The sequence below is a fragment of the Carlito syrichta genome, unplaced genomic scaffold (assembly GCF_000164805.1).
Source record: "Carlito syrichta isolate Samal-C Ts95f unplaced genomic scaffold, Tarsius_syrichta-2.0.1 Scaffold303950, whole genome shotgun sequence".
NCBI lineage: Eukaryota > Metazoa > Chordata > Mammalia > Primates > Tarsiidae > Carlito > Carlito syrichta.
Window position 1 is genome coordinate 48738 of NW_007248046.1, and position 19766 is coordinate 68503.

The 19766-nt window shown below is 40.7% G+C and overlaps 1 protein-coding gene across 1 annotated transcript in view; it reads right to left on the minus strand.

Annotated features, from left to right (window-relative positions):
• Positions 1-565: 565 nt before the first annotated feature.
• LOC103261623 (mannosyl-oligosaccharide 1,2-alpha-mannosidase IA-like) overlaps positions 566-19766 on the minus strand; it is a 56386-nt gene continuing 37185 nt past the window's right edge. Inside the window, exons 5-6 of the mRNA XM_008059214.2 lie at positions 1443-1537; positions 566-1129 (exon numbers count right to left, since the gene is read on the minus strand). Coding sequence (XP_008057405.1) covers positions 1096-1129; positions 1443-1537 — 129 coding nt within the window. The 3' untranslated portion in view covers positions 566-1095. The remainder of the gene's footprint in view (positions 1130-1442; positions 1538-19766) is intronic.

Genomic DNA, 19766 nt, shown 5'->3' on the forward strand with positions numbered 1-19766 from the left:
CAAACACTAAGCTGCTTCCAAGACAGGCTTAGACCCACCCCTGCCTCATGATTGACCGTACGGCACATGCTATTATCTTCAAGCTGACAGAGAAAGCCTTAGGACCCCTAACGGTAAAAACAGATCCTGAGACCTCACATGCTACAGTAGAGTACTTCCTCAATTTAACACAGCCCAGGTGTGGACTCTCCCATTCCACTAACTCAATACTGCCACCCTGCCGCACTCTGCAAACACACACTCCCACGGACAAGATGACTTCAAGGCATAGGTATATAACATACAGATGAAAACAATGCATGGCATTTCACAAATTTATTTATTAAAGGAGAAAGAAAATAATCCGTAATTTGAGGACAGAATGTTACTAGACGAGGTAATTAGGACACAATGTGCACTAACCCTGCCAAATCACCCTGTACATCCTCTTGGTGTTTCTAAAATGAGAAAGCTGCTTCCCTTGTGCATATGCACGAACGTGTCTATAAACATCCACACACATATTCTAGCCCTATCAGTTATTTACTGTATAAATGACGAATTCCTTAATCTCTTTGTGACTAGAGTTTTTTATTAGTGAAGTGAGATAACAACAGTGTTCATCTCTCTGGGTTCTTATGAGGATTATACACAGTAATCGGAGTAAAGTGCTCATCGCATTTTATGGCGATAATAATAACCGTCATCCTCATCGCCACAAAAAGACACACGTGCAATTAGTAATTTATAGGGAGGAAGGAGCTGCAAGGAATCTCAAGATGCGTTTATTTAGCATTAACGAAATGTTTAAGCTGTCACGAACTATCCAACGCTTCCCTGGGAGAACACAGAAAGTCCATCTGGCCTGGTTTTTCCATCAGGGCCACGTTCAAGGACTTGACATACCCGGCTCTTCGACCAAGAGGATGAGAAGGTTGGGCTGATCCGGGTCAGTGGATCAGTTGCCCTCTCTCCTTACAGCTGCGGGTTGGGCAGTCTCAGGCGCTCCTGGTCTCAGTGATGCCAGCTTCGGCATGGGGGCTGGGTTCCGATCCGCCCCAGTGCTGCTGCCGCTGCGATCTCTCTGAGCAGCAGCCTCACTGAAGCAAGGGCTCTTCACTTACGAAGTGGAAGTGAAACACTGAGACAACTTAAAAGACAATGGGATGCTCTTGGCATTTATGGAGCGAGACAGTATCACTGACGCATGTCACCACAAAATAGGGAAAACCTCAAATCACGCCAGGCTTGAATGACTCTTTGGGGTCATGCTATCCCATGATGGGGACTACAGCACACTGAAAAACCACCAGCTTCCAACACAAAAGCAAGTCTCGAGGCTTCCAATGGAGTCCACTAGTCACCAGCATCATACAAGTAACCATGCGTCTAGTGCATACTTTTAAAGTGACGATCTAGAATATTTCACCTTAAAATATGTTGTTGAAAATGAAGAATTTTACCTTTTCATATTCAGCAATGCCCAAGGTATTCCAGAGGGAGTATGAAATGCAGGTAGCAATTTTATCCCGAGTTCCACTGCTTTCTTTCGAAATATCTGAAAAGTTAAACAGTTAAGTAAGCTACTGTTGCAAGCAAAACAAAATATACTATACTCTTTCATAGTTAGCACTTTTCTTTTTTTTTGTTGTTAAACAATGGATTACCCAAGTTTATTCTTTTTTAAATTTTATTTTATTTTAATCAATTTTTAAAAAATGATACTATGGGGTACAGTTAAGGGTTAGGTATACAAATATGCTCCGTTCAGGCACCCTTGTTGATAAGAGGTGTCTCCCCGTCCCCAAGTTAGCACCTTTCTACCTTAAAATTTTATTTCTCTAAAAAAGAGAGGTTTCTCAAATTAATAGAATTACCTAGGCATGCAGGATAGCGTAGGGACCACCATACTGTGGGGTATTTATTTCTAACCCTGGTTGCAGATAAAAATCATGTGGAGAGATTTTAATGCTACTGACATGCAAGCCCCACTCCTGTGATTCTGATTTCTGTGGTCTGGAGTTCCTGGATCAGGCATCTCAAAGCATCACTGGTGATTTCAACGTGCAGTCAGGGGGAGAACCACTGCTGCTGGAGGGCAAATCCTCAACAGAGAATCAGATCTGGTCCTATCCCACCTTCAACACGGTCATCTACCAGGGCACAGAGAAAGGAGACGCTCCAAAAGACGCATCACAGGGAATCCGCATGTCTTCTCGGCGCCCTGCTGCTTTAACTTTCTTGGTCGTTAAAGGGCAGGTGATAAGGAAAGTACAAAGTTAAACTAGGTACAGAGATTAGTAGGGAGGACAGCACAGGCACACAAACATCTAGAACACAGATAAATGAGAGCTGGAGATGAGATCCTACAGGTATTCAGGTTAAGTTCCGTAAGGCTGTCGGTGGAGACGGCAATTCGATGGGGACCGCATGCAGCATTTAACTGCGGCTAAAAATATGAGAGGCTGGAGTGAGGAGTGGGAACTGAAGGGGAGTCCTTGAGAAACGGTATCAGCACAGAAGGAGGTGGGGGGCCCGCAAAAAACAGGGAAAAGGGCAGCCTGCCTGACAAAACAGGGGACGCTGGCAAAGGAGGGATGTAGAGCTCAGCCCAACCACGGAGGGTCCTACATGCAGCGTAAAACTTTCACTCTCTGAAATGGAAAGCTGATGACAGTTTTTGAGCAGCCAATGCTACTGAGCAGAACTGCGCTTCAGGAAGACCCATTAGACAGCATCCATCCTGCCTTGGGGCCAAAGAAAAGCCCTAACTTGTTGACTGAAGGAAGGATAGCTTTCCCTGCAACAGAGTGGTGCCAAGCAGGGGCCTGGCCCCTTCTCCTCGAAGCCACGTGGCTGGGCATGGTGGGCTGGGCACACGGTTTGCTTCTGCTTCCTCCTTGAACAAGGGAGAAGGAGAGAGGTTGGAGAGGACCCGCAGAGCATGGGGACAGAGTGGGAGCTACGTTCTCACTCAGCCACTGGGGAAGCATCATCCAAGCAACTGTCCAAGAAGCCACATGGGGCTTCTCCAGAGGGAAGTCTCCAGCGTGTAACTCCTGCTCTAAAACCTGAGCACACCCCTGCCCCACCCCCCCAGAAGTCCAGGTACCTGTGTGCCCAGATGGAAGGCAATCCTGTAATCTCAATGATGAGGCGACCTCTCAAACCCTACTCTTTGGGAATCTTAACTTTTTAAAAAAATTTTTTTTCTTTATTTAGCCAGTTTATGCAAACCATTGATCTTTTGGAATCTAACTCCCATTTGGTAATGGAAATTAAGACAGAAATGAGTTTCAATATAAAACTTTGGTTGAAAACCAACTTAGATAGATATTCCTTGTATACAAGAAAAGATATACATTTCTAGAATATAGAAAGTGCTAAAAAAAAGAGGTGTTTCCCCCACAAATTACTGTAACTCTCCCCCACAAATTACTGTACTCTAATTTCCCCCACAAATTACTGTAACTCTCGCCAAAGGGGACAACTGCCTGTATCAGTAACTGTTTATGGAAAGAGAAGAGGAAGAAAAAATAGAGCAAAGGGTGTATTCTTCCTTCCCTATCTCTGCCTTACCCTAGAGAATTCCACGTTGTCTCCTGCTGTAAGGATTTATCCAATCCCTGCCTAGCCATCTGTTGACTTTCTGGTTTCTACCCAACTTTTAAACTGTTAATTAAATCCTTTTCAAGATAGAAGTAAAACCATGCAATTAAAACACCATCTTGGATGTAACCATATGGTCTGGGAGTTTTGGCTTTGAAGCACAACGCCTGTGCTGGAATCTCAACCTCCACTTCTTAAAATTGGGCAGTCTTGGGCAAGTTGCTAATCTCTCTGTCCTAAGCTTCCTCATCTATAAAAGAGAGATACCAACAGCACTTACTTTTTAGAAATAAATAAATAAGTTGTTATATTTAAAGACCTTAGGACACATAGTAATCACACGAAAGGTTAAAGGTTAGGTAGTTTTTATGGTGATAATAATAATGGTATTTCTCCAAGAGCCTGGCTTTTATCCAATGGTTTAGTCAGGTTCTCTCTCTCTCTCTCTCTCTCCATCGCCCCTTCTCTGTGTCTGTTCCCTCAAAGACTTTTCTGGCTCCAGGTTTTGAATCTTCATGGCCTCAAGCAGTCATTCAAGCTCAGTCCATCTTACAATCTTATTTACACAGTTCTCTCTCATCTTGAAACACCCTCTTCTATCTCCTTTGGCAGACCCAAATTTATCCGTGCTTCAAGGCCCAAGTCAAGTCTCAACTCCAGCCAAGATCTTGTGAACATTCCCCCCCGCCCCCGCCCCGCACACGGACTTGACAACTGGTATCACACAAACAATGCAGGGTTTGATTACAGAAGGCAAGATGCAGATCTCCAAATGTTTTCTTTTGTGTTCTCCAATACTTTTCTTTTAAAAAAAAGAGAACAATACCTCAATTTCTCCTTCACTGCCTATTATACATATCTAACTCAGATTAAGTCACTTTGTATTTACGTGTATTTACATCACCACAGTGCTCCTGTGAGTAGTAGGTGGGAAGACAGTTATATTCTCAGGGGGAGCTCTGACCCTTTCTCCTCTCGGGGTTTTTACACTTGCAGGTTCCGCTGCCTGGAATGCTCTTTCCCTAGCTCCCTGCATGCCTGGCCCATTCTTACCCTCAGGGATCTGTTCACGTGTCCCCTCTTAAGAGAGGCCTTTTCCTAAGGACCCCCGTGCAAAGTGGGCCATCCTCAGTTACTGTTTATCATATCACCTTGCTTACTTCTGTCCCACTATTTATCACCTCCTAATCATTTTATTTGCTTGCTTGTTTATTGTCTGACAGCCTCACTAGACAGGCGCTCAATAAGGGCACGGAGCAGCTGGCACTCAATCATGTTCATTTAATAAATAAACGAATCAATCAAAACTGAATTATCATACCTGGGGCGCTGTAATAAGAAACCACAAATACTGCGGTGTTTGCAAAGTACTGCATCCCATTCTACTGTCTGCTGTTGTCTGCAAATGATTATCTCAAGTATGCTAGAGTCTCAACGTTGGGCATTACAAAATATTTTTGGATAAAAATATTAATCAGCTCAATTGATGCTTTAGATAAACTAATATATGAGACTGACTCAATTTAAATTCTCAGGGCTTGATTTGTTATCTCCTCCTGAGAGCTAACAAGAGATTGTTGCAGGAGGAATCCAGATTCTAAAAGAGAACATCTTTCTACCTAAAATGGTAAGCTTTTAATAAAACTAGTTAATAAAATTAATACTGCTAAGAGAATGAAGGAGACCTGTCAAAAATCATTCTAAAGGGCAATTAAGTTTTAGCTAGCATGTTTTGGATGATGTGCTGAAGAGAAAACTATTACGAAAAGCACACTCGATGGTACTTCTGTGCTACTTCAAATGGGGACAGAACTGGGATCGGCTGTGCCACTGTAGAGAGCATGGACCTGGGTCCTGGGACTGGTGGTGCTCACGCTTCTGTGTGAGGCCTGGGTTGGCTGTTTGACTTTTCTGGTTCTGAGTTTTCCCAGTAAAATGGGAAAGCAGAGCTGATCATTTCTACTTTTGACTTATCGCCCGAAAAACAGTACTCAGAAGCCACAAAACTAGTACTGAACTATGACTAGCAAAAATCAAAATGAGTGTCTTTTTTACAGGTAGGAACTTGTCACTCAATTCCTCGTCAACCTTGGTTCCCAGTGTTGGCTGGCACCTACGTTTGGTGGGGAGGATTTTATGAAGTTAAGAGAGCAAGATAAAAAATGACAGCTCACAAAATGTAATCCATGCTGATAACAGAAGACATTTTTAAAAAATGACCATTAAAGAAAAGACGGTTTTGTACAAGTAGCCATCAGTTTGAGGTGGGCAGACATGTTATGACCCAACAACAATTTTCTAGAAGATTTTGCATTATAGAGATTCTGATTACATTTGTCGCAAAAGTCCAAACCAATATAACTTGTTGGAAGAAGGGTGGCAAAATAGGATTAAACAGCTCTTTCAAGCATGCAACTATCACGTAACTTTAAATTAGAACTTCTGGGGCCTAACGTTAAGAACTTCAAAATAATTCCATGAAAACTGTGTCTTTTCATTATTACACGTAAGTAACATCATCACAGTCTCATTGCTGCTTTTGATCAATGTTTTAAAAACTTTCAGATTTAAAAATCTATCAAATAAACACATTTATCTTTTTACTTTGCCCTCACAGGCAGTATTAGACAAGACTGGAAACAAGATGTATGGCTTCCTTTGCCTTCCTAGTTTGCAATTCCCTAAAGAACTATGCAAGACCACGTATACGCCAGAGCAAAGAGTAAGAAAAACAGAAACGCGTAAGCACAGATGGCTCTGGAAAGAAACATTTCAGTTCAGACATGCTTCAGTTTAAAATGCACAGTCAATATCAAAGCCTTTCTTCAAATGCTCATGTTGAAAACCTCACTGTTAAAAGATCAAACACTAATTTCCCATTAGTATTGGCAGAGTTTACCTATTACACTCATTTTCACTACATAAAGCTTTCAGTACAAGATGCCATAGATATGATACATATCTTCAGCTGGAAATAACTGGAATAGCCCATATATCGTTAGCTGAGTTGATTAATTTGCATGCAATATGGGCCAAGTACAATTACTCAACCAGTAAGTACTTACTAAGCTATTTTGGCTTTTCAAGTTAGAGCGTAACCTCAAAAGGTTTTAATGTCAGAATAAAGATATGCAATAATAATCCAACAGCAACTTAGAGCTGGAAAGGACATCAAAGGTCATCTAGATCCACAATCCTGGTCGACAGATGAGGAAGCTGAGGCCTATTACCCCAGCTAATTCTCCGATGTGGAAGGCTTTGCTGCCAGCCACAGTCAAACGAACAACAGCTTCCCGGCACCTCAGACACATGGGATCTTTTGATCCAGAGGATCCTCCCCTGTGGTTATATCTGTCTTTCACTGCCTCTTTCTAATCTTCCCATTATCTTTCTTTAATTGATCAAAATGTAAAAACTAAAGTTTTTTTTTAATTAAAAGAATTATTTGATTTCTCAAACTGCATTATGAACATTTAAAAAAAATTATACTTTTAATTAGATGTCTACTGTTGTCAACTGTCTTATTTTTCTTCCCTATGATTCAACGCGACAATTCAGCTTTTAGCCTTCAGGCAATTAGATGAAAGAATGTTCATTTTCCTACAAAATTAAAGCGGGAGATCGCCCCAACTTGCTTATTCAAAGCAAAAAGGGTATGCATGCTGACCTGCCAATAACCATAGGTTATAACCAAGAAGAATCAATGTAACTATCCCTTAGGCTTGGGTTTACTAATTAGAAAAGCACAGATTTAAACCAAGGATCAAACTTCTGATTATAAATATGATTCAAAAGTCTACACATAGAATGTTCTAGTGAATATGATGCATTTTAGATTTAAAGATATTAACTCTCATGAAAAAATCAACAGGTAGTGAAAAGAGGTTGCTTTTACACCCTACCCTGGTCAAAATGAGTAAATGTTGATAAAAGAACAAGTACGAGGGCATCTTGATACTCGTTTTTTTCCTGCACGAGAACTCTCATCTCATTCCCTAGTTCCTGAATGGGGAGCATTTTATTAAGTTAAGGGGGCAAGATGAAAAATGGGGAGAACTTCAGGCTGATGCTCAGGGCAGACATGCCACCACCATCCACGTGAGCAGCAATGAACGCCACAGACTCCTGGCGGCATCTCCCTGGGCATCGGTCACTGTCAAGGCTGCCTGGAAACAGGCACCCTGACCTTGGAGTCAGGAGCCCTGGGTTCAGCACTCGCTACTCACTTGTTCTGCCACAATGAAGACGGGTGACATCATGGTTCTGACTTTCCTTTGTAAAATGAGAACCCCAGGTAAGATGCTTTCTGGAGAACTTTTCTGTTCCATAGGACAGATTTAGTTTAAGACTTACTAAGTGCTTCCTACATGTTTGTCAATGTGGTAATAGCTATAAGAGACATACACAAGGAAAAATGAGATCCCTGATTCCCAGAAGCTGACAGCCAGGAAGGCAAGTCAGCTATGTAAAACTATACGAGCATCAAGTATACAGCATAAAACAAGACAAACCAACTCATAGGTAGGGAATTAAATGAAGTGACATGTGCTGTAACAATGAGAATAAGAAAGTGAGTTAGGTCTTGGAGGAGAGAGAAGGTTGGAGAGGCGGCACTTACGTGGGTACAGATGTGTGCCTTTTGGGGGGTATGCACAGTGCTGATGTGGAGCGCTTTTGGATGGATGTGGCCGAGGCAGGAGATAAAGCAGAAGGGGAGAGGAAGCAGCATGTAGCTCTCTGTGACAGAGCAGGCAGAGAGCTGGATTAACAGGGTCTAGGAAACGGTAAAAAAGGTTAAATAAGACCAGCTCCTGGCCTTGGACAGCCCAAGAGGAGTGGCTGAAGGAACATATGAGATGTCTTAAGGAAGTTCCAGCACTTACGACCGTCTTGCCTCCCATTTACAACACATGGAGGGATTTCTAGGTCCTCAGGGTTACAAGCAATGGGACAGGGGGGCAGGGGGAAAGGGAATTGCTCTCCTGAGTTACAGGACTGAAATTCTGCGTTGTAAGAGGTGAACACATGGCTGACAACACCAACAACACTGCACTGGCTGTCTGACAGAAGGAAAACCTTGGGAAACACTTAGGGCCCTTTAAAAAGTCACTTCCTCAGGAAGAAAGTGTCCGTTTGTTGTAAGATCAATGAGTGGGAGGCGGAGAGAGAGGACAAGGCATGGTGGAAGTTACATGCCCTTCTAAGTTGCATTCAACATGGAAGTTAAAAATGACAGAAAGGGGAGAGGCAACCCAGTGGCTGCACAGCTCTCATGTTCAGAACTTTCCTAAGGTGCACCACACCTTGTACTATGGCCGACTTTCTAATTCCTGAAACACCTGCCTGAGAATAACAATAAATAGCAGCAAGAACAAAATAATATCAAACAGGGTCTAGAATGACAAGCTGCTCATTCTATCTCAATTCAGGTTTAAAAATGGCAAATAGCTGACATAATATTTAGAAAAACATGCAGTACACAATGAATATTTAATATAATACATATTATATATGGCCCATATATTTATTACATTATTATACTATATAAGTATGCCAAAGAGTTTCTTTATTTTGAAACTAGAATGTCTACTAAAGAGAGTGAATTATGAAAGCACATATTCTGTCTGGCTATGATTTCTAATAGAATTTGTGGAACCCACCACATGGAGGTTAATATGTAATAGCATGGTATTAACATAGGGGCTATTCTACTTTCTACTGCTTTCGTAGCAGACATCAGAAACCAGTTAAAATGCACACAATCCAGGCTTGGAAATCGTTGTTCAATAAAAGGACACGAGAAAAACATGGCCGCCTATCCATGCAAGTACAGTTGACCCTTCACATCCATGGGCTCCAGCGGCATCTGCAGATTCAACCAACTACGGATCAAAAATATTTGAAAAGGAAATAGGTGGTTCTGTCTGTTCTGGACACCTACTTCTTTCTTGTCATTCTTCCCTAAACAGTACAGCAAAGTAACCATTTACAAAACATTCACGTTGTACCGGGAGTCATAAGGAATCAAGAGGTGAGTGAAAGTACATGGGAGGCGGTGCATAGGTCAAATGAAAATCCTACGCCAATCATTTAAATTAGACACTTGAGCATCTGTGGATTTTGGTACGGTTGGGAGGTCCTAGAACCAGTTACCCATGGATACGGAGGGACAACTACATTGTGATTCTCTGACATTTTTCAGTTATGAGGCTTTCTATGTTAGTGAATTTTTCCGGTTAACTGAATCTTACCTCTGAAGAGCATCAACACATTTACAGCTTAATCTTCCAGTTTATATCAGTCTTGAAAACATGTTTACCTGCTTTTTTCCCCCCGATCTAGTGAAATGTATGAGGGGGGACCTGGAATGATCTTTTGGAGGGCAGGCCCCTTTCAGTACAGTACAGGCTTCCCCTGCTAGGTGAGTGTTCTAGAAACCCATCTGCATCAGTGCACCAGCTAGTGTTCTTGTGAGAGGCTGTGTTTGGCTTTGGTGAACTTTTCTGGATATTCGTTCAACGCGTTTGCCCTTTTCATGATGGGCGATGTATGAGTGCATCTGTGAACACTACGCTGAGTGTTCGGTAGTTTTTGGACAAAAACGGCAGGACCTCCATGCCCCATCCTCCCTATTGGCCCAATCTTGCCCCAAGAAACGGTTTTTTTTTTTTTTTTTTTGGTTCCCCTGGATGAAAAAAGTCCTCAAAGAGAAACACTTTGCTGATGTGGAAGAGGTGAAACAAAAAACAGCAGAAGCATTAAAAGGCATCAAAATCGACAAGTTCAAAAACTGTGTTGAACAGGGGAAAAAGCATCTCAGGTGCACTGCACCAAACAGACAGTGCTTTGAAAGTGACTGAAGTTTAAATATGCAAGAGAAAAATACACAGTTTTGCATAAATAAATTCCAGGGTTTGGGGTGGCCCTCTTGCAGTGATCCTGACTTGATTCAGCGTCAACACCATTCGCAGGCAGGCTTGGAACTAGTTTCCCGTTATTACCTGAACGAGTTATACGACCTTGGACACTTACTTAACCCCCCTTTCTGTGCCTCGGTTTCTAAACACACGAACACAGACTCCTTCTCCCAAATCACAAGATGGTAATGATTAAATGCAAAGTGCTCTTTAAAAGAGCAGTGATAGTTATCATTCTTTGCTGTAAGACAGTGGGTCCCTCAGGAATAACAGGATATTAGGCCTTTGGTCCCTACACTGAATGCCCAGAAGCTGCTTTTCACATTCCTACTGCTTCTTTCCGTTACTAGTTCCCAGTTCCCAGTTCATTACAACGCAGACATCGACCACTGCAGCGTATTTCTTCCTCTAAGCCGCGGACTTACTTTGTAAACAATCGTTTGCAAGAGGCCAGATAAGTCCAAGGCCTCTTCCCTGTGTCACAGTGAGGGGCACCACGGGGCAGGTTCCCTTTTTGGGTTGCATGAGTGAATCTGAACAATTAATTCTGTAGGCACGAAGGGGCAACTAATTGTAATATTAATCAGCAGTAACAGGTTGTAAATTTCCAAAATAAACTGAATGCCTACGTGCACATAGGTTTTGTTTCTTCTTTTTTTTTGATTAAAAAAGTACATGAGCTACTCCTTTTTCATTCTGTTTCAGCAAATGTAAAGCTATCTGCTGTGCATCTAGTCCCATTAAACGGGTGGCTTTTGATTTCCTCATAACCCTCCTTCACCATGCACTATACACAAATACCTCCAAATTGCCTCTGGGCACAAAGTCCATAATTTTATGTCAGCCGATGAACGAATATCTTAAATTATCAAATGTTGACACTGCTGGACAGAAAATTCAGCAGCAATGAGATTTTTGTCTTATGTTGTGTCCCTCCAAGCAAGTTAATTAACCTCTCATAGCCTCAATGTCCTCATCCACAAAACAGAGAAATATATCTTTGCACCTTACAACTCAGAGAAGTTCTCTTCCCCCATGCCAAAAGACTTTTATTTTCTTATACAAAGAAAATATTCGCATTATTGAAAAGTCATAAAATTAGACAAAATATACGGAATGCTATTCATCCAGTCTACCCAGATACAACGATTGTCAACACCTTAAGTGTTCAAGTGGTACTGATTGCATTTTTTGAAAAACAAAATCATTCCACATATACTATTTTGTAATGTTTAAAATCCATCCCCACCAATTAAATCTACATGATATACAGCACTGTAACAGGGATCGGCAAACATTCTATAATGGGTTCAATATTTTAGGCTTTGCTAGTCACATACTCCCTGCCTGTGGTTGGTTTGTTTTTCTTTTATAATCCTGTAAAATGTAAAAACCCTTCATAGCCCTGGCAGTACAAAAACAGGTTTTGGGTCAAGCTGGCCAAAGGGCTATAATATGCTTACTCATGTTTCATGTCAATGGCTGTATTTCTGTAACATCTTGTCAAAGACCGCTATTATATATCCCACTAATTCTGGTGTAATAAGGATATGCCAGAATTTATTTAGCCATCCCCTCATGGTCAACGTGTAGGTTTCCATTGTTTTGATATTACCGACTGCTGTGGGGTGAACATCCCTGTACATATTTATTCGTATACACAACTATGTCCTGAGATTAAGTGTGTGAAAGTGCAATTTCTGGTCAGAGGGCATTCACTCATTCATTCATCTACTCATTAGTTGTAGGGTCAAAGCAGCTACAGAAAAAATGTGAACCAAAGGGTATGTCCGCACTTTTCGGACTCCTGAATTATATTCACCTGATTAAGAAAGCGTCTTATATACTTTCTGTTAAGAAGTTTTAAAATATTTTCCTATATTTTATTTCATGGCAACACTGCATCTGTTTTTTTTTTTTTGAGTTGGAGTCTTACTCTGTCGCTCAGACTGGAGTGCAATGGCTGCTCCTGGCCACCGCAGCCTCGACCTGCTGGGCTCCGGCGATCCTTCCGCCTCAGCCTTCCAAGTAGCCGGAGTTACAGGCATGTGCTACCACGCCCGGCTGATTTTTTGATTTATTGTAGAGATGAGGTCTCGCTGCCCAGGCAGGTCTCGAACCCGCGGCCTCAGGCAATCCACTCACCTCAGCCTCCCAAAGGCGCGGGATGACAGGCTGAGCCACCGAGCCCGGCTACTGCATCTGTTTTTAATAGATCAGTGTTATATTCTTACAGTACTACAAATAATTCAATGAAAAAATGACCTGCATTAATGATAATCATTATCAGAATATCAAAATGTCACATAACTCAGCATTTTTCTTATGAGAAGACTCATAAAAACATAAGAATGAAATAATTTGGCAGGTATTTCTTCTTTAGGATAAAAACTTAAATACTAGCTAACAGGAAATACAATTTATCTTGTCCTTCGTGGCCATACATATACTATCTAAAGGTTTTGTTTTGTATTTTTTAAATGCTTTTTGAAACTATCACCCACACATATATTTCAACATAGTTCAAACTTTCTAAGTGTTGTTTAAATTTTCCAAAAGGAACTGCTTGGATAATTGACCTTTTAAAAATGTCAATTAATTTATTCAACAAATATTTATTTAGTGCCTATGTACTACACGCCAAGCTGTTCAAGCACTTGGAATACATAAGTAAACATGACAGCTGAGGTCAATGACTCACAATAATACTTATTTTTGAAGTGTGACACTAGAAAAACGTCCACAGAGTATAATTTTATTATCCATGCAAAAGAGTCAACTCATAACTTCCACTTCCTCTTCAAAAAGAAAGCTAAGACAAACGGAGTACTGTGAGTTCAAGACAAAGTAATCAGACAAACGCTTGCTATCAGTCTTGCCACATGCAGCTGGCAAATCTATCGTAGATACATAGAAAAAGAACTGTACAAGATCGTCAAGAGTTCTTATTTACGTGTTTTTGAAGGTCTTAAATTCAGCTTTGGATAAAGCCAACCTTGGCCTGTAGGATTTAGGCACATCATATGTACATCTTTTCTTCGGTGACTGGCCAACATTTTGAAGGCTACTGCTCAGACAGAAATCACTAGTAGCTTCAGAACTCATCTATTCCATGTGTTCGGGGAATGGGTTCTAACGAAAGAACGGGATTGCAGTACTACTGTGTGTTTAAGAAAAGTAAGACTCAAAGTTCTGGGTGAAAAACACACAGGCTGGCAAGGGCAGAAGCAGAGTAAACAGGTGACGGAGGTGGACTGTGGTCCGGAGTCCACCCTGGGGCAGACAGCAAACAGAAGCTGCCCATGACACCCCCGGGACCAAGGCGCGAGAGCAGTGGAGTGAGGCGGTTTCACCAGTAAACAGCAGTGCACTAGCTAGAAACTTAATGTGAATACTGAAAATTTCATTCACTATAGATTGAATACAACTGGGGTACTGTTATTCTGGCCCTAATTTTAGTCGCTCCAAGGCAGTCCTGCTGAGGGCAAATGACTGAGAATTCTGGGGTAGGGTGGGTGGGGGGCATCTTTCTGTAGGGGGTTCTGGCCAAAGTTTAACATGGATCTTGGACTTTAAGGAAATAAGATTTCAAGTGCTTTCAAAAAGATCTTCGCTATATATTCATGATAGAAATTTGTGTCACATATTCTTCAGTGATTTTTAGAGGGTTTTTCTTTTTTTTCCCAGGCAGCGCACTGACCCCTCGGCCTAGTCACCGGGGACTGTCACAGGTAGAAACGCTCGCTGCACCTGTTCGCTGAGCCTTCCTTCTTTCCTACTCTTATCAAAGAGGTCCAGCTGCTAACCATGAGTTATGCCAGCAGCCTGCCCTGTGGATTTTCTTTATTTTTTTCTTTTTGTTTTAAAGACGTGGGGTACAATTCAGTGTTAAGTTTACAAATGTTCATTACGCGGGTCCCCTTGTGGATGAGGTGCGCCCTCCCTCTCCCCCGGCAGATGCCCACTACTGCCAGTCCTGCCACCCCCACCTGGCAATTTCCCACTACCAACAATCCTTTTTTTTATAGTATTACAATAGTTGTTCAAGGTCCACTTATAAGCGAGAACATGTGATACTCAGTTCTTTGTTTCTGTGATAGCTCGCTCAGTATTACAGACTCTAAGTCAATCCAAGTTGCTGTGAAGTTTCTAATTTTGTATTTATGGCTGTGTCATATTCTATCGTGTATTATGTACCACAGTTTTTTGTCCTGTCCTTCATAAACTTCCATGGAGGGTTTTTCTATAATTTATTTATTTCGTTTAACTGAAGTTTCCCTTAATACAAATGAAACCTCAAATAGCTTAATGCTCCATTTAACAGACACAGTGTTTGTAAGATTTTAAGAAGGACCTTTATTATGCTCTCGAAAAGAAGAAATGTTTACTTCAATTTTGGACCAAGTAAATTAGGATGTGGTTTCCTAAACAGTGGTGACAGCCAAATAGTGATGTCTATTTTTATAGCTAATTTTTTAAAAAAGGAATCCTGTTAATTATAGAGAGGGAGATTTCATGGTACCAAGTCAATGTGTGGTCCTCAGACAGGTGGCACCAGCATTACGGCAATACTACAAGAAATGCAAATTATTAGGCCCAATCCAGACCTACAGAATCAGAAGCTCTGAGAGTGAGGTCTATAAGTCTGGGTTTTAACAAGCTCTCTTCAGGACTCTGATGTGCACCACAGCTCGAGACCCAATAACTAGGCAAACTCTTGTAATTAGTTATTGGGTTAAGAAGAATGAAGGCTGGTTGTGATGGCTCCTGCTTATCAGCTCACTTGGGGAGACAGAGGCAGCAGCATTGTTTGAGTCCAGGAGCTTGAGACCAGCTTGGGCAATACAGTGAGACCTCCGCCTCTACAAAAAAATTAAAAAAAAATTATCTGGGTGTGATGGCATGCACCTCTAGTCTCAGCTACTTGGGAGGCTGAGATGGAATGATCGCCAGAGCCTAACAAGTCACTGAAATGCAGTCTGGGTGACAGTGTGGGAGGCCGACTCAAAAAAAAAAAAGAAGAATGGGAAATAAATTGATTACAAACAATAATTAAATCAAAATATGTGCATAACTCCACAGCTACTGCATTACTTCTACAGTGAACAAAAATAAAAATCTTTACTAACCTGTAAGTGTATCAAATGGTGCAAGAGATATTAAGCCATGAGATGCTGAACGCGCAGGCCAGCAATCAGTTCTCCATTTGCTGTTACACTTAAGAGCAAAGAGGAGAGCCAATTCCAACACAAATGGCTATGTCATCGTGGCATGATTTCAGGCTTCATATGCATGGCGCTGCTGTTTAGGAGTTTATTTTGCTGTGAAGTCATGTCTCTAAGTCATTTAGTGGCATTAGGATGAAAAGATATGGTCGCATTTACGATGCCAACAATGAACCTCCCATGAGTACTTTGTGCCACACTGAGAATCTAATTATTGGTTTGCAACACGGCAGTTATTAGTTTTTTCTCTAATCATACAGACTATGTTGCAAATCAGTAGACAACAGTATCCAGTTTTAAAGGGCCATTTATATATAAAGTAGTTATTGTTATCAATTTGTGTAGTTCACAGGTAAAATTACCCTTTCTTAGCATAGGACAAGTTATACAAGGTTAAAAACATTAAAAAAAAAAAAAAAAAAGCAAACAGCTATTCTGAAGTGAAAGCTAGGCCAATACTAAAAGTTAGAAATAATGTAATTGAGAAATACTTGTAAAATAAAGCACGTCTTAATAGAGTGAAGAAGACTAATGTACTAATTTCCTTAACATACATTTTGGGCTTCATTTCATTAAAGTTCTCAATAACAAACGCAATAGGATAGACATACAAACTAGTGTATATATGTAAATATTTCTTGATATCTAGATACCTCAGGACACTTTAAAACGTTTAATAAATAACATTTAAAAAAGTTTTTAATGTTCTTTCCAAACTCTTTTGACACAGACTAAACTTCATCTATGAATGATTAATTATAATCTAGAAGGGGAAAGTCAATATATTGAATTTGTGCTGGTTGAGCTTTTTACATTTGAAAAATCAAATGGATATTTGCATCTGAAAAATCTTGCTATGGCAAGAAACTGTATTTCTCACTAAGATCAAGAATAGGCAAAAATGTTCCCTCTTACCGCTGTTTTTCAATATTGTACTGAAAGTCCTAGCTAACAATAAGACAAAATTTTTTTAAAAAGGAAATAAAAGGTGCACTGGGAAAGAAGAAAAATATAACTTTGTTTGCAGATGACAGAATTTTCTCTGTAGAAAAGCTGAAAGATTCAACAACAACAATGACAACAACAGATCTCCTGAAAGCCATTGTGGTGGCTCACACCTATAATCCCAGCACTTTGGGAGGCCAGGGTGGGAGGACTGTTTGAGGCCAAGAGTTTGAGACTCACCTGGACAAGAAAATTATTTTTAAAATAATTTTTAAAAAATTAGCTAGGTGTGGTGGCATGCATCCATAGCTCTCTGGCCTAGCTACTCGGGAGGCTGAGGCAGGATCCTAGGAGTTCAGGATACAGTGAGCTCTGATCATACTACCACACTCCAGCCTGGGGGACAGAGTAAGACCTTGACTCAAACACACACACACACACACACCTCCTGTAACTAATACATGTTTCTAGCAAGGTTGTAGGATAAAATTTTATTTTATAAAAGAATAACTTTCCTATACCAGCAATGAACACATGAAATTTGAAATTGCAAAGAGTATCATTTACATCAGCACATCCAAAAATGAAATATTTAGGTATAAATCTAACAAAAACAAAAATTCTGATGAAAGAAATCAGAAAAGAACAAAATAAGTTGAGAGATAGTCCATATTCATTGATAGGAAGACTCAGTATCATCAAAATGTCAGTTCTTCCCAACTTGACTTACAGCTTCCTGAAATCCAGATGAAAATCCCAGCAAGGTATTTTGTAGATACAAACTGACTCTAAAGTTTATGTGGAGATGCAAAAGGCCTGGAGTAGCCAACACAATATTGAAGAACAAGCTGTAGGACTGATACTATCAACTTCAAGACTTTCTACAAAGACACAATAATCAAAACAGTATCATCTTGATTTGTGCTGCTGGTGAAAAATAAGTCAATGGAACATAATAGAAAGCCCAGAAAGTGACCCATATAAATATAGTCAACTGATTTTGGACAAATGTGCAAAGATAATACAGTGAAGAAAAGATAGTCTTTGTAACAAATAGTTCTGGAAAAACTAGACATCCACATGCCAAAGAAGTGAATCTAGACACAGACCTTATATCCTTCACAAATATGCAGATTAATGGTTGTCTAGAATCAGAGGCCTGTAGTTCTATCTACTTGGAAGGCACAGGTGGAAGGATCCCCAGAGCCCAGCATGTCCATGCTGGGGTGGCTGAGTGTGCCACTGCACTCCAGCCTGGGTGACAGAATGAGACTTTGACTCACAAAAAAAAAACCAAACAAAAACCAAAAAGTGAAAAGATGTTTCACGTATGGCACCAGGGAAATGCGAATTATAATGACCATTAGATATCGACACAAACTAATTAGAACGGTCACACTTCACAACACATGAAATTTGAAACAATACCAAATGACACTGTGGAGCAACAGGAACTCTCATTCATGGCTGGCAGTAATGCCAAATGGCACAGCTACTTTGGAGGGGAGTGCGGCATTTTCTTACAAAACGAAGCAGACTCTAACCACATGACCCAGCAATAGCAGTCTTCAGTATTGACATAATGACAATCAAGATTTACGCCCACACAAACGCCTGCACATGGATGTCTACAGCAGCACTTTCAGACATGTAGACCATTTGCATATACATATTTGAATTGTGCCTGCTTTACATTAAGCTATAATCTTTACATTAAGCTATAATCACATCAAGCTAACTCAATACATTTAAATATTTTTGGAGAAAGAGAGAGAGAGCTTGATCTAAAATAGGTCAAGATCTAAAGTAGATTTCACGAGGCTTGACGTGACTATCCTTCTGGACAATCTCTTAAAAAGTATTTAGTTATTTAAAATATATTTAAATGACAAAGGCACACAGATACAAATTCTTTCACCCCCAACACAAACACACATATATATAGCCTAGTGTAATCTCCTAATACACACACCTGAGTAACCACCATCCAGATGAAAAAACAGGACTGTGCCAGCCACCCCGGAAGCCAAGCCCGATGTATATCCTGTGCCAATCATAGCTCCTTCTCTCCCTCCAAAAGCAGCCCCATCTTGGCATTTATTGTCTTCTATTTCTTTTATCAGCCACGTTTGCCTCGTTAGAGATTACAGGTAGTCATGACCACTTAAGTAAACCATGACTTTGAAGGCTCTTATTTTAAACCATTGGCTTCCTCTGTTTTCCTTTCTTTTCTTTATAATCTACACGGATGAACTTGGGTCACCTGAACTGTAGAAGACACATTCTGTGCTTTCCTGACTGCACATGTGTAGTGGTGTTTGCCACGTTCTTCTTTCGACATTTCAGACACATGGGAAGCCGGATCCATAGACGTGATGCTTTCAAGACAAGACTACAGGTGACATTTTATCAGGGGGCACTTACGTGGCTTGCTCTCCTTTTAAGAAATTAACAGCTGTTGAAGACCAAGGGCTCAATCCATTAGTTCATCAGATGTAATTAAAATGGGTGACTTCCCACTCTTATTATTTCATTTATAAGCAGGAATGATTTTAAAAGACACTTTGCTTATCAACTATTTAGTCACAAGGGATAGTCCATTTAGGGGAAGCAAGACAAATGCTTGATTCTTTCCCCTTATTCTCCCGTTTTCGAGATAATAAATTGCTTCCCTGTCATCCTTTGAAGGCGGTCAGTTACTTTTGTTCCTGAAGACTATTATGAACTTGTCAGTTTCTATATTTCCGCTTTTTATTGGAGACGGGGTCTCACAACGCTGTCTAGGCTGGCCTTCAACTCCTGACTGCATGCAATCTCCCTGCCTCAGCCTCCCGAGCAGCAGGGACGACAGGAACCCGTCACCGTGCCGGGCTTGAACTTACCAAGTCAAAAATACACAATGGGCTTTAACGTTTCATTTGTTATTTTTACTGAAACTCAAAATTCTCATTCTTGGCCACCGGAAGTCTCTTCATACTGGCTCCTGTGTCCTTTGACATCAGTCTAATAGTCTTTGTCTGCTTCTTTGTTACCAGGTTTGACGAGAAGTTTCAGACAACAATTTCAGTCATATCTCCAAGAAGTCCTAGTT